This window comes from Ochlerotatus camptorhynchus, unplaced genomic scaffold (assembly GCF_037179485.1).
Source record: "Ochlerotatus camptorhynchus isolate MF236.1 unplaced genomic scaffold, CSIRO-AGI_Acam_v1.1 ptg000132l, whole genome shotgun sequence".
NCBI classification, from domain to species: Eukaryota; Metazoa; Arthropoda; class Insecta; order Diptera; family Culicidae; genus Ochlerotatus; species Ochlerotatus camptorhynchus.
The window spans coordinates 3339132-3355450 of record NW_027040622.1 but is presented as its reverse complement, the minus strand read 5'-3'; the positions used below and the strand labels follow the sequence as shown (position 1 = coordinate 3355450).

The following is a 16319-nucleotide window of genomic DNA, read 5'->3' as shown; positions in this document are numbered from 1 at the left end:
GAAAGAGCACTCGACTTTGATAGTTTTCTCTTTCATGAAACACATCAACAGAGGTTTCATGACGTATATGACGGAAAATGAAATAACACATTTAAAGCATTTCTCACGTGAAAACACTTGAAGATTACACGTAATATTTTTAATTAATCTTCCATCCATACATTTATCTACAAAATATGATCGAAAACGGGACATAACGCATTTTAAACAAATTGAAAGAGCGGTGATAGAGTGTTCGTGAAAGGGGATTGAAAGCCATAATGAGGTTTCGTTTAACTAGAAAATCGACGTTAGTTACATTGAAAGCGATGAGCAAAGCAACGACGAGAAGTTTCACAGCCAGCCTTTCCTTCTAAGCGTCCTGCTTTTTTTATTTTCGTTTCTTGCTGATAGTCTAGCTAGGCGTTATAGAAATGAAGCGTCGAACACGTATGTATGAGAGAAACAAATCACGAGTTCATTTTAGAGCTTCGAAATTGTAGAGCCCTGGATAGTACATCTTCAATTGGGTTCTTTAAGGGTATTGAGGTAAATGCATATTCGAAATCTGCGTTAAAAATGGAATCCAAACCCAAAATTTCATCAATTTTGGTACACTGGAACTATTTTAAATCAGTACGATTGCATTTGTAAAAATCACCTTATTAGCGCCCCTCGGTGTCATTTTGTATGGGAGCGAGCTGTCAGTTTGCCAGTTTAGCGTCAAACAGTAGAACTTCACTTGCTTTAAATCTTGATTTATAAATCGAGATGAAAGTGTGTGGGTTCGAAAAAAATATCACTGTGCTCAGAAAACAAAGTTCTTTAAGATGATACATAAAAACCGATATATTTTTCAAAATTAAAGAACCCAATTGTTGGTCTACAATATATTGAATTGGTTCCACTTTTTGATAGATCGAAATTATATCCTCCAGACTGTGAATATAGCGACTATACTAACGCCTACTATGATTCTATACACTCTTAGCTTGATTCAATGAAATTTAAAAAAAAAATACTCAAAAATGCCTTAATGGCAGCATTCGTGTGCAACCTTTAATTGCCTGACTTCTATTTATAAAGAATAGGAGCATTTTTGCTTTAATTTAAATTCGCAAGTAAAGTCCGATCGCACCATAGGTGGATAAATTCTGGTATTTTTATCAATACTACAAGTCTTGTTTGGCTTGTGGTAAATGTGTTCATGTTTAGCCAAAACAGGTAGGGGAAACGTGCCTATAGTTGCGGTTCGTTAGAAGCGTTATGTTCCTATAGTTGTACATGGAGACTCAATACACACCTCTAGGAACCTAACGCTTCTAACGTACCGCAACTATAGGAGCGTTTACCTTATTTAAATTTGCGGACGACCGCGAAGTAGACAAATGAATGAATACACTAAATTGAATTTACAATGACATAACATACTGATTGCACTAAGTATAGATTTCTACGCGTTCATGTCTGGAATTAGCTAGTATATTTGTCTGTAATCAAGCGTGATAATGGGCAAAATTTAGAAAAACAATCGAAGTAAAATATGTGTTAAATCGAGGGTGTGTATAATCGATTTGTATATTTGAATATCAGATTTCGGTTTAATTACTCGTTTGCCTTAGTCAACCTTATCACATTCCGCATAATGAACCATCACTAAATTTGTGTTGCACCCCTGTGGTTCGAAAGCTGGCTACGCTGGCTGCAATGATTCATTAAACATATTTCACATATCTTTGATACAAAGTAGGGTTAGCTACCCCATTTCCGGCCTATTGAGCACAATCTGCACTTAGTCTTCCTTAATCTAACGCAGTTTAGCACCAAACGGAATGTTATTATTACTGATGGCTTCCAAATTTATTTACCTTTCCGTACGTACCATAAGATTTGATAAAGAGAAACCAATCGTTGAGATATTTTCAAAAGTCTAACACTGCTTCTTGACGCCAAACTCGGCCTACGGATTCTAAACTCGGCCTAACGCATTGAAACGCCATTGAAACGTCAATGAATTCACTTCGGCCTATCGGATGAAGATAAAAATTGATTCGATCGGAGCGCTTCTTCTGTTTTTGAGAATAATGGGTACAAACCTTCATATCACGCGTTCTCATTGACTTCGTTCGGTAGCTTATTAACTAAAGTATCGTACCAAACGCATAATTGACTTGTTTACTCTGAAATCATGGATTTATTTGATGTTTTCTGCTCGATAGGCCCAAAATGGGCGATTAGGCCGAAGTAGTTCTCTACCCTATGAAGAAACTCTTTGTATTTCCCATTCCCACACCATTTTGAACCTATTTCTTCATCTTCTTCTTTGTATTTCAAGCCTTTTGTTTATCGTATATTAGTTTATTGGGTGCCCTCAACTTAGTGTTCTAGATGCACTTCGACAGTTATCAATTGAGAGCTTTCGATGCCTATACAATTTTTCATTAGTATAATTGTGAGGCAAATACAATCATACTCTTGCCCAGGGGAGTCGAGATATTTTCCAACGCAAAACATTCCTAGACCGGATCGGGAATCGAACCCATTCACCTCCAGCATGGGTTTGCTTTGTAGCTGCGCCTTTGCCGACTGAGCTAAGGGAGGCCCCAACCTAGGATCCCACGGTTTGCATGCTGGCTGTGGCTGTAATAGTTACCAAGAACCCCAACCAGGTTCAACAAACACAACAGTTGACAAACTTTTCTACAAACCGGCATGTGTACATATGGGTAACCTCATGTTGTTTGCAGTTCTTGAAACCAGAACTGCAAGCTTCGGACTGCTTTTGACCGAGGCCTCAAGGTAGCAGTGAAGTTGTTTTTATCCTACAAGCTACGACGACGACGACGACAACCACGTGACAAAATTCAAACACTGGTAACCTTGCTCCGAAAAATAAAACAACCAACGGAACTTTTGATACTACAGCAGGTGTCAGGGTGCTGATTTCAGTACCCATCACAGCTGCGCTCATTCTCCATTCGACAGTCAATTCGTGACAGGCAAGATGCAGCATAGTTTTTTACTTCTGGGAGGGGTGGTTCTGCTGGGTGCGAATCTTCTAGTGCAAGGTAAGGGCGCTGCTAAAAAAATTGAAATGACTTAGTTTTATGAATTTGAATTTTTCAGAAACCGAATCGGCAGCCATAGTCGATCAAGGCAGTGCCCATTTCAAAGCTCAGCAGCAATCCTGCAGTGAGTTGTGCGGGTTCTGTCCGTCCTGCAATGGGTTCTACTGCGGGGAGGAATGCATCTGCGAATGCCAACAGTATGCTAGCGATCGTAAGTATGATTTGAGTGGAAGAGTGAATATTCAGGTTGTGATTGTTACTTTTGTGCAGATGTCCAATGCATCAACAAAATCATGGAAAACAGCGATAAACTGGGATTGGTCTACGACGTTCTAATCCAAATGCCGAGCGGTAGTAGTAGTGGCAATAGGGGCAGTACTGGCACCAGCAGTGCCACACGCTTCTCCCGTAGTGCAGCACCCGGAAAGCACCACAAAGTGATGGACGCAGACGATATTGCCACATTCAGGAAGGTACTGTTCTCAAACTTTAGTCCATCGTCGGATAAATCGGCTACCGATGCTCATTTGACAGGTGATGGAGTTCATCAGGCTGCCGGCACAGTTCGCCCAGATCGGTTTACCGACGAACATTCGGCTCAAGTCCCACCACACCCGTCAACAACGAAAGCGAGGCGAGAAGAAGGGTCAATAGTAAGAAGCGTCGGTGGAAGCGGATGAGATGAAATGACATTTAGTGTTACGGTATTTATTGAGGTGAATAAATTGCATTGTACCTTTAAACGAAAACAATAGGTTAATGAGTTGAGAAACGTCCTAAAAATTCAAGGATTTGTTGTTTTAAATCTTCAGGATTCGTTCCTCAACGTTTTTTTTAATTTTGTATGAATCCACCCGCAGTTTATGCCGAGGGGGGCGACACATCTAAATCTCAATTCTAGATGCTCAACAAATCTCACACTAGCGAATCAATCTTCGAAAAATCTTCAATCATTTATCCCATCTACTTGCATCGCACATCATCTTTTTGCAGGAAATCTTCAGAATCGCCATCAATCTTCTTTCTATCTACTCAGTGTGCATGCAGCTAACCACAGCAAAACACAATTTTTCCTGCATCGTAGATAGAGTCGCCCCCCTCGGTTTATGCTCAACCTCTCATTAAAATACATTATCTAAACATAAGAGCTAAGATTTAAAAATCATCCCCCAGTAGGGGAAGTGCATTCCTATTTTGGCCACACCTCAGAAAACCGATTAAATTACAATATTCGTACATTACCGTATGCGCGGTAATGTTTGCACCTTTGAGCAATGTCAAAATTAAAAAAATTCTCAAAAATTACGTTGCCGAGTTTTTTTTATTTATTCAAAGGGGGATGTTTCTTAGAGTCTTAACCTATGTTAATCATCGATCGAGTTTCCACTTGCTGTAATTCAATTACGGCCTCCACACGCTTCCGGAATACACGGCAGGTTCTAATAATGTAGTCTGGATCTATTCCTCTCCAGGTACGGGTCAATGTTTGTCTGAGGCTTGCTGTATTAGGGTGGCATTTAGAGCGTACCTTGGCCTTCATGACGCGTCATATTGAGTAATCCAGCGGATTAAGATCGGGGCTGGATGGCGGCCACATATCCTTCGCCCAGAACGGAAGACGTTCCTGCAACCACTTCTGAGTGCGGTTCGAGGTGTGGAACGGAGCCCCATCTTGTTGAAATACAACATTTGGCTTCGGACCGTACTGTTCTTTGATCCACGGATGATCATACTTAAAATCCCCATGTAGACCTCCGTATTGACCTTGTCGCCTTCTGGAATGAACACAGGGTCCATTTTTTTTGCCATCGGAAGCCACCAATCCAAACACCATATCGCTAGCAGGATGCTTGGTCAGATACACGTTCTTGTGCTCGTCGGCCACGTCTTTTACCGAAGAGAACTAATATACCGGTCGGAATTTGATACGGGATCGACGGTAAATATGCTCTCGTCGGTGAACACGATTACCGGATTTTTTCGCTTAAGGAAGTTCAAGATTTTCTTCCATCGTTCGACTCGTAGCTCCCGGATGCGGTTGGTAATCATGTGATTTTTTTCCGTGCCCTCGACTTCGCCCCTCAATCTTCCTTCACGATCTTCCGTGCCGTAAAGTCACTGATCCCGTGTTCCTTTGCCATTTTCCTTATTGAACGCACTGGATTCACCCGAATCTTCCTTTTGATAGCAGCGATAACCCTCGGAACCCGAGCTGACATCGGACGACCTTTTCTAGGTCTAAAACCCTTTTGACAGTCCACCGGGACACTCCCACGGCGATTGAAATGTCTTTTTGCGACATTTGCGCGTGGGACAAATCACGAATACGCTGTCACTTCGTCATGGTGCAACTGTCAAACTAAGTGAATCATTTTCTTTTATACACAGCCTACTACGATATGAGCTATAGGTTACGTTCATGCAAAGAAAACCAAGGTATTGTATGCATAGGTGAAACGGGAACCTTATTTGTACGATGGTGGAAACGATGAATATGATTTGTACTAACAAACTGAATGCAACTGAAAATCTCAAAATTGTAAACAACGTGAAATATCGCCAAAATGTGGCCAAAATATGAACATGGCCAATACTGGTGCGTTTACCCTACCAAAATGTTGATAATATTTTTTTGAATGTTTCGAAATCCTAATTTTCGAGCATTCTGCTGAGATTTCAACCTGAATAACTTTACACGGTCTTCGAATACGTCTCAAAATTTGAGTTCCGTTTACTTAAATTCATTGAAACGCAAGTCTAAAATTTTCTTCGATTTTCCTCAAATATCTTCGTGATTATGACGAAAATCAAAGGGTAAGACAGCTGCCAATCATGAACAATTTCAGTTGCAACCTTACACTTACGACGGTCGAATGCTTAGGGTTAACTACCCCATTTTCGGCCTATTAAGCACAACCCGCACTTAGTATTTCTTAATCTAGCGTAGTTTAGCACCAAACGGAATGTTATTAATACAGATGGCTTCCAAATCTATTTACCTTTCCGTACGTACCGCAAGATTTGATAAAAAGAAACAAATTGTTGAGATATTGTTAAAACTCTAACATTGCTTCTTGACGTCGAACGTGGCCTACGGATTCTAAACTCGCCCTAACGCATTGAAACACCATTGAAACGCCAATGAAATTACCTCGGCCTATCGGATGAAGATCAAGATTGATTCGATCAGAGCGCTTCATTTGTATTTGAGAATAATGGGTGCCAACATTCATATCACGCGTTCTTATTGACTTCGTTCGATAGCATTTGAACTAAAGTATCGTACCAAACGCATAAAGGGCGAACACGAAATTATTGCGACACCAAAAAAACGCCAATTTTCTTATAATGTTTAGAATCAAACCAAAATTTTAGGGTAGTTTTATACATATATTTACTTCAAAAATCAAAAGAAAAGTTAATCGATGGAGCCTTGAGTGTAAAATTGAACGCATTTTCGCTTGATGCCCTCCATCAAAGTCTTTACAGTGTCATCCGGTACCAGTTTCTCAGTTTTTTTTTCCATTTTCTTAACATGTCCTTCTCGTCTTTGACTGTCTTCTTGCTCTTCCGAAGTTCCCGCTTCATTATTGCCCAGTACTGCTCCACCGGGCGCAGCTCCAGACAGTTTGGCGGATTCATGTCCTTTGGAACAAAATGGACAGAATTCCCAACAAACAATCGTCTATTGAAGAAACGACTTCTTGGCCATTTTATTCAACTGCATGCTTAATAGTACTTTTTCTATTTTTAATAATAACTTCTGTTCAGGCTTTGTTCACACAAATCTGGAGAATTTATTCAACCACAACATTGAACAAGTAGGTGTTGTATTAAGGTATGTCGAGAAGCTTTTATTCGACTTATATGAGTTATAACAGAGTTCATACGATAATTTTTTTGATTACTCAGCGTTCATTAAACATCACTGCTTCCTTAAAACAGTGATGCTCTGTATAACGCTTGATTCTCATTGAAGTAACGTTTAATTAGACATTATTATACATTTATTGAACGATTATTCAACTGTGGGAAAATTAATCCGAAAATAAGAGGGACGGGGACAGGGAAGGTGTGTTTCTTAAGTGTGGTTTATCCTTTATTTCTGACGTGGCTCGCACCACACAGAATTAGAAAATTTATTAAATACTTATACATGTCGTTGTATGGGATTCGAACCATGTACCTTCCGATCACCAGCCGCTTGCCTTGTCATCTGAGCTATCCTAGAATTCATCATATGGGCAATTCAATAATCAATAAAAGCTTGCATGAAAGTAAATACCTATCAGCACTACCGATCGCAACTCTAGCTCCTTCAAGGCTCTGTGGGAATGATTAATTCATTCATCGTTGTTTAACATGAGACCAATGTTACCTCTTCACCACTCCAATCCCAAGGAAGGAATGCTCGGTTATTTTTTGAACTAGATATATGCATTCATTATCGTGAGTCATGTGATCGATATTACTATTTAAATAAATTATGTTCTACACCAACAAAAAAAAAAGGTTGAGCTTGGGATTGAACTCACGACCTTCTAATTGGAAAGCGGAAACGGTAACCACTACTCTACTGATTTCGCCTTGTTGTAAGACTGAATCAGTGCTGTCGAATAATGAATCTAATACGTCGTTTATAAAGCATTTACAAATCATGTGATTACAACATGGACGCATAGTTGTATAAGAGCTATTATGCATACTGTATTCACCTTTATTCAGTAATATTGTAAAGTAATGCAATGAAATCTAATAAAGGAGCTGGAGAACATTTATTAGACGTCTAATAAAGCATGTTATTAAATCAATTGAAAACAGTCGAATTAAAGTGTCAATGTATGTACAAATTACACTTATTCAGTTTGTTATTAGATCGAACTTCTGGCGTTGAATTGGGAAGACATTTAACACTTTTACAGCACATAATTCGACAACTGTTTTTATTCAGCATTGTACACTGTTATACAGCATTTATTCAATATACATGCTTATTTGTGACTTTGAATTGTTTGTTGGGTTGGCCTCATACCACTCCAGGACACTTTTAGAATAGTGGCATGATGCCAAATCTGTCCAAAATAGCGGAGCTTCATCGTTCTGCTGCAAGAACGGCAAAAGGCGCTTCTCGAGGCACTCAGATTTGTAGATCTCGCCATTTACTGTGCCCTTTGTCACGAAAGGCTCACTCCTCAGTCCGCAAGAGCAGATGGCCTGCCAAATGAGATATTTGGAGGTGAACTTCGACATTTTCTTCTTCTTAAATTTGTCGTCCACATCGAACTTGCTCTTGCCGGTGAAAAACTCCTACCCCGGAATTTGCTTAAAATCGGCTTTTATATACGTTTCGTCGTCCATCACACAGCAGCCATATTTTGTCAGCATCTTCTCGTTGAGCTTCCGTGCCCGAGTTTTAGCCGTCGATTGTTGCCGCTCATCGCGGTTTGGGAAGTTCTGTACCTTGTATGTATGTAGTCCAGCTCTCTTCTTTGCATTCTGGACGTAGCTCTGCGACATGCCGATCTTTTTAGCCAAATCACGGCTTGAGACGTTGGGATTTGCTTTAATCATCCGCTTCACCTTTCCCTCCGTCTTTTTGTTCTCCGGTCCCGGTTTTCTTCCAGCTCCTTTGCCGTGGTCCAACGTCAACCGCTCCTGGAACCGCTTCAACACTCTGGAGACGGTTGAATGGTGAATGTTCAACATTTTTCCCAACTGCCGGTGCGACAGGTCAGGAAATTCCAGGTGTTTGGAAAGAATTTGTTCTCTCAAACTCGCGTTGGTTCACCTCCATTTTCGATGAATCGAAAAACACGACTTCGAGTTTGACAGCATGTACACAATACACATCAATGAGAAAGTGTGCAAAATTTGGTTGATTTTTACCCAATGGTAAAAAAGTTATGCCCTGTTGAATGTGTCGCAATAATTTCGTGTTCGCCCTTTAATTTACCTGTTAACGTCGAAATCATGGATTTATTTGATGTTTTCTGCTTGATAGGCCCAAAATGGGTGCTTATGCCGAAGTAGTTCTCTACCCTATCTGGTTGATGTGGTAGAAAACCCCGATCTGCCTGACCAAATACTCAAAATCGATTCTCGTCGAAGCAATCCCGTCCCATCGCTTGACGAACTGCTGTTGGATGGCCCTGCGAATCGAGCTCTGAATTACCACTGCGTCGTTTTGCTGACGGGGGACATCAATCCTTAGTGCTTTTACTGGGCTCCCAGTCTCCAGGATATAAAAAGAAAGTCAACGAAGAGAATCTTTTTTTTTCCTTTGATTTGTTTTCCGTCGATCTTGTTTTCCGTGCTGAGCACCAATGCTACCGACGCCAGGAAGGCAGCACCCACACCTGGACCCTATCTATCGACCTATCAACTCATGAACCGGGGACCAACGGCTTTACTTCCCATCCGAAGGAAGGCGTGATCAGAGATGTTATGCCTCAGAACATCCCGGCGGCGCCGACTGGGATTGAATCCAGGCCTGCTGGGGTGAGAGGTAATCACGCTTACTACTACACCACCGGCGCCGTTTATGTTACTTATCACGGGCGCTATAATATATGGATCATATTTCCAACATAGAATATTTCGTGATCCTGGCCATATAGAAAGTTACTGTGTTGAGCAAAGTTGTGCAGGTGATCAAGTTCTTTCGGATAATGGTCATATTAGTTCAGAACTCTCTCACTACGCAGCGCTAGTGTGCATGTGCAATTCCTGTATAAACTGTATCTCGAGAGCCTGGCCATACAGAAAGTTGCTGTTTTAAGCAAAGTTGTGCAGGTGATGAAGCCCTTTCGGATGATGGTCAAATTAGTTTAGAACACGCTCACTACGCGGCAGTAGCGTTCAAGTGAATTTCCTGTATAAGCTGTATCTCGAAAACCTGCCCATATAGAAGGTTACTGTCTTCAGCAAAGTTGTTCAGGTGACTTAGTCCTTTCGGAGGATGGTCATATTATTTCAGAACTCTCACACTACGCGACGCTAGTGTGCACATGAACTTCTTTAATATGTTATGTCTCCAAAGCTTGTCCATATAAGATGTTGCTGTACAATGCAATGTGAGAACAGGAACCGGAAAAGGGATGACGTGTAGAGGCCGGAAACCGATTCCAGACGCCATTTAAAAACCAAGATGGCGGCCATCGGTTTTAAGAAAAACTGTCAAATATCCTACAATGTGGGAATTTCAGAAAAGGAACGACGTGTAGAGGCCAGATATACATTCCAGACGCTATTTTGGAATCCAATATGGCGGTAACATGTTTTCCATAAATAAAGCTTACCAAGCATATTACGTATAATTTATTGTGTAGCGTATCATTGAGCAAGATCGCAACGTAACGTGGAAAATTCCTCAAAACAATGTTACGTATACGTTTGTTGGAAGCTAATCATTTCGAGTTCGGATTAAGTTGAAGCAACTGTAATCGAAATATTTCACGCGTAAACACAAGTGAGAGAAGAACAGGGCTGTCATGACACACACCCGCTGGAAAACGTCACACATACTAGGAATTTGCTTGGTGATGAAATCCCTCACGCACATCAACTGCAAAAGGTAATTGTTCGTCGGTGAGTGAGTCGCTCGCACCGAGCGCAGTTAACGAAAAACCAGATTGGCTGGTTGAAAGAAGTGCGTGGCGTTAAATTGTTCGGTGGAGAAGTGCGGTTTCTCGATTCTCTACGACGGGAGTGCGATTGCTAATCCGCGTTTGATCCGTCGACATTGCACGTTTGCCCAGTGACATTTTGTACGGTGAGGAACGAAAACCATTCAGTCGTTCGCCTTTCAACTAACGTGTTTTCCTGTGGAATAGAGCCAATTGCTGACGCAGAGAAGCGAGGACCAGACCGGATTCAGAGCGAAAGAGGCCCTCCACGGAGGTAAGAAATAACTCGAGGAAATTGCCTTCAGACAAGTAAACTAGCCCACTTTTCTATGGTTCTTTTTTCTACCTTGGCTTGAACAAAGCACCAATACCAGGCGAGTGCTTTCAGGGTCTTAGTCCCGCGACGGTGGCGTGTCGTGCGAGACCCACTTTGGAGCTGTGTTTTACGGATCGCGTGGGAAAAGCATCTACAGGGTGTTAGTCCCGCGACAGTGGCGTGTCGTGCGAGACCCAATTGGAGCTGATTTGTGGATTGTGCCACTGGGTCTTAGTCCCGCGACGTTGGCGTGTCGTGCGAGACCCACTTCGGAGCTGTTTCGGCGATAGGCCATCATCGGAGTCGTCGAGAATAGATCAAGGCAAGAGAACGGCGCGGTGCTGTGTGTCATGTGTACGGCAACGAAGATGGTGCCCCGCACCATGAAGAAGAAGATATGTATGTGGGTAATATCGATAAGCTAGGAAATTAGTAGAGAAAAAGGAAGAGGATAGGTAGAGGAAGGTGGCAGGAAGCGTGAATTAGGAGAAGGAAAGTGGGAGATTGGGTGCAAATAAAACAATGCTAAACTAACATTCGGCCCCATTTTGTTTTGTTGGTGCACTTGCCCATTAGTGTTCTGTTTTGTGTGTCCTACGGTAGCTCAGCTCTGCCGACTGAGGAAACCTGCAACAACAATAAAACGCTTTGATTTGTTTTGTTTTTTTCTATCGTAAACTACAGATTTATTCCACATTTTATTTTCTCTTTCGATAACAAAGAACCAACCAGCGCTGTCATGTTTTATTCATTCTAGTCACTCTCGTTCTTCCACTCCGTGAGAAGGGTCTCGACTTCCCTTAGCAAATCTTGCATTTTTGCACTCCGTTCAACATTGCTGTCCAATGTGCAGAAACTTTCGACCTCGGAGAGTTGATTTAGTTTTAACTCGATTTCTGCCGCACCAGGTGGTGGATGAAAATATCCACCAGGTGGTGGATGCCAAAAATACAGAATCATCTGTATTCATACAGATTTTTTAGCAGTTTTTGAACCAAGAATCTGTATATACAGATATCAGCGATTCCAAACACATAAAGCAACCAACGATACAGACAAAACGGTTGCTACGACTACCATGACAAACTCGCTCTGTAACAAAGCTCGATCCGAGTGGTAGAAGGATAATGATATATTGCTTGCCTGCTTTGTTGCAATATACACGGATGAGGACATAGCTTGATATGAATCGGGAAAAGACATAACAAAAAAATTCCCATTAACACACGTGTATCATCTTCGGCTTTACTTCGTGAAGCAGCTTGCCAACAATTTGCTCGTTTCCTTCTACCGCCCCGAATGAGTCGGGTCGCACGAGCTGCTTGTCATGAAAAAGAACGGTGAAGATTATATCATTATTGTTTTCAACTTCTGACATAGCGTTATTATTCGGTTCGTTGATCGCTTGTTATTTTGTCATTTGGAGATATTTTTGATTCCTTGACAGATATACAGATTTTTTGAATGGATAAATGTATAAACAGATATTTTGAGGTCTGTCTTTAATTCAGCTTAATTTTAAGGTTTTACTTTCATGTTACCGTATGATTAATAACCTTGCCTCGAGAGTTAGAACTCAATGAACTGGATTACCGGGGTGAAGTAATCGGGCACACACAACTGCATGAAAGCACTGTACGTAAATGCAATTACCTACGTCACAAATTGCATGTACATTGTTTTTTGGATTACTAGTAATTTAATGGGTTTGAATGTGTTGGTCATAATTGCTTATTTTTTGACAGTTACGCGTATTTTGTCAACTACTTGCAGACTTCATCAGTGCCAAGTACTCAACATCACTGATGCAGTCTGCAAGTAGTAGAAGGTTCGACATATTTAAAAGACTTGAAGCAACGGTAAGCACCAACTGATCTTATTCTCGGTTTAAATCCCGATATCGAATATTAGGTTGATTTGACGGTATTAAAAGTAAATCCGAATTGAAGCTTACCGCTATTAATGTATTCGGCGTAAACCGTACTAACACTATTTGATGCATAAGCGCATCGCGCTTCCAACACTTTTTTGTTCATTTTGGAGCGAAATACGCAATATTAAAACTATACAGATATTAATACAGATTTTTCGAAGAAGAAATACAGATGAAAAGATTTTTATAGGCAAAAATACAGATTTGATTTTGGCAGCCCTGCAATGGATGCTTATGGATTTTCTCATAGGAGTAAAAAGCTACAGAGTCGCCGTCAACACCAATTGGTACTATATTGCGGAAAAAAGACCGACGTTATATAAAGGAATGATAAAGACACTTGGACACACGCTGGAATAGTTCACATCGGATGACGGTTATAAAAAAATGTCAAAATTTTCCAGCGCTGAACTGAACTACAATGAGTGATTAATAAAATTGGACCCCCACAAAGATTTTTTAAAGTCCTTTATGTTGATTACTTTTGTTATGTTCTGGACTAGAAGAAACAATTTTGAGAAATTATATTATATCAAATCGATGGCAATAAGACGTCTTCAGGCTCTACAAATTGGCCATGGGCCCAGGAATTTTTCTTTAACTTGTGGAAACTTCGTAAAACTTCAAATAGAAGTTCAGGGAAGATCGTAGAAATTAAGTAAACTTGGTAGATATTCTGGGAAATTCATAGACCTTCAGAAAAATTCGTAGAAAAAAGGAATTTCGAAAAGTTCTGAAAACCGCGCAGAAGTAGAAAATTCATTTAAATTTGAGGAGCTTCGTAGAAGTTAAAGGAGCATTATTTTATTTTAGGGAAGCTCATTATTTATCGGGAACCTCTACATAATTTCAGGTTGTTTAGCCCATGGACTTGGAATAGTAGTGGAAATTCAACAGCAAACTTTGTAGAAGATTTTCGAATTTCGTAGCATTTTGAGGAACTGCAAGGAAGGAACTGCAAAAGTTCAGGGAATTTTTTAAAGATCTAAAAATAGTTCAATAAACTTCTAAGAACTTCAGGGATCTTCGCCTCAGTTTAGGGAACTTCGTTGCAGTTTTTTCAGAAGTCTTACTCCAAAAAAGCTCAATGAACTTCTTGGAGGTTTTGGGAACTTCGCTAAATTTAAGGAGCTTTCTAGGTGTTCAAGAATATTTGTAGATGTATTAGGTGTCTTTCCAGAAGTGCAAAGATGTTCAGAGATTTTTGTAGAATTTAAAGAAATGAAAAAAAAAACACATACGGAATTTGGAATAAATTCAGGGAACTTCGTAGAAGTTGAGGAAACTTTGTAAAACCTAAGTTTTGTAGATGTTCAGGAAACGTTGCATAAGTTACAGGATATTCTTTCAAACATCCTTCCTAGAGATCAGGAAATATTCGAAAGATCTTCATATAGTCCAATATATTAGTAAAGTTCATTGGATATTTGGTAGGTTGTAGGTTGATCAGGAAGTATTCAAAAGTTATCCAGCCAATGGAATCAGGTACATTCTCTATAGGAAAGACCCGTGCCTTGGTGTTTTAGCTATAGTGTCACAAATTTGCACTCCAGCAGCCAAATTCTGGGCAGAAATTTCAATTTCTGCATATACCTAATATGTATAAATTTCTTTCTTTTCGAATACCCTTTTTTATTAGTTACAAAATCTTGAAAACATGGGTTTGGGATCACAAAACTATTTATATTTTAACATTAATAATGTTAAGGATTGTGTATCTGCAGTATATGCATGTACATAATTAGTGGATTTGTTAGTTATTTCGACGCTTTTTAACAATTCTTGACATTTCCCATTTTTTTAAATAATTTCTTGTTAAAAATCAACAGCATTGCGTAGAAATATTTCTGATCGATTGGTGATAAAATTATTAAAATTGGTTCAGGAGCAGCTGAGTTATTAACGTTCGAAATCTTTCGTAATTTCGCTACATTTCTATTTTCAGTTTTCACAAAGTGTACCTCCATATAGAAATCACTGACGTAGGCCTACGTCAAAAAATTGTGCATCTTGAACATTTTCCTACGTCCTAAATGTATTAAATTTATTCTGTGTGCACTTAACCTTGAAACAGCCAGCCCCCTCCAGATACATTTTCTAGCTACACCAACTACAGCAACCCTATTTCTAACTTCCCACGGATGTTTCCTCTATTTTTCCCGGGCGATTTCATCGGTTTTTCTCCTAAGTATCTTTCCAATTCCTGTATCGAACAATAAACCTCACTTCGCCAACTTGGTGCTGTACCATCCAATAGTCGAGTCTGTATTTAATCGCGCCACACGTAGTTCGATGTTTATTTTTACTAAAACCACGTTCGTTATTGTTGACTACCGCTACCTGTAGACACGCCAGATTCTTCGCTGATTAATTCTAGCCAAACAAACAACCGCTTTGTTCTTCTGGGTCATGCGGGTTAAGGCCAACTTTCTGTGTGTGTCAGAGATGCCTTCCGTAGATCAGTTTTTGTAAGACTTTCCGGAAGGACGGTTGTTGACGGACTGTCGTCATGGTTCACCCCTATGCGGAAGTATTCCTTCTTTTGCTTTCGATTTCATACGCCCTTGCAGGTAGGATTGAGTTCCAATTAAATTCCGCATAATTTCTCACAGCAAACTGAAAACTTCAGAACGACAAGTCTGCGAATACCGCTGCAACTTGGCTAACTGTGTAAACAACGAGGTTTGGCACGAGGTGGAAATGGATGGACCCAACGGCGACAAGATTGTACTCCAGCAGACCCTACGGCAGCGTCCCCGGGAGAATTTGGTGGGGTCGTTCTTTCCCAAGTTTAGTAGTACGAATTTTTTCCGAAAGTTTCTGGACCTTTTCGTAACCATGGGCGAACGGAGACGAGGAGAACAAGAGAACCGGAACGAGCTGGTTCGTCAGCGATTTGAAGAGTACCGCAACAGGATGGGACGGATGGCGGCAGAAAGGCGAGTTGATCGGCCGAGGGCGTATCGTGAACGACCGGCTCCGAAGGCGAAACATCGTAATGAGAGGAGAGGTAGACGCAAAGCGGAACAGGTTCTGTAAACCATAGCGTGTGTAATAGTACCGGACTTTTACCGGAGCTAGGTTGTGCCGGTAGTGAAATAATTCATCCGCATGGGTAATACATAGCCCATTTTCATATTGTAATATAAACTCACTTTTCACACATTCATGGTATGAAATATAGAATAATTGGTTAAACTGTCCGTCTGTTTGTTTTGTTATTTGCAATCCTATTGGCCTCTAGCAGTGAAACTTTTGCGAGCTTTCACCACCTACATTTCGAAGAGAGAACTGTTGTATGATGGTAGCAATATTCTTCAAGGGAAACAGCCAATTTTTGGGGACATCTAAAGTGGAAGGGATTCTTCCGAAGTTTCCCTGGAACTACTCTAGAAATT

General features: G+C 40.5%; 1 protein-coding gene across 1 annotated transcript; it reads left to right on the top strand.

Moving 5' to 3' along the window:
- The first annotated feature begins 2983 nt into the window (after nt 1–2983).
- On the top strand, nt 2984–15960 carry LOC135700301 (uncharacterized). The gene is made up of 5 exons (XM_065220766.1): nt 2984–3053; nt 3106–3258; nt 3318–3520; nt 3582–3700; nt 15534–15960. Exons 1-5 carry the CDS (start codon nt 2984–2986, stop codon nt 15958–15960), a joined length of 972 nt encoding a protein of 323 aa, XP_065076838.1.
- Nucleotides 15961–16319: the final 359 nt, after the last annotated feature.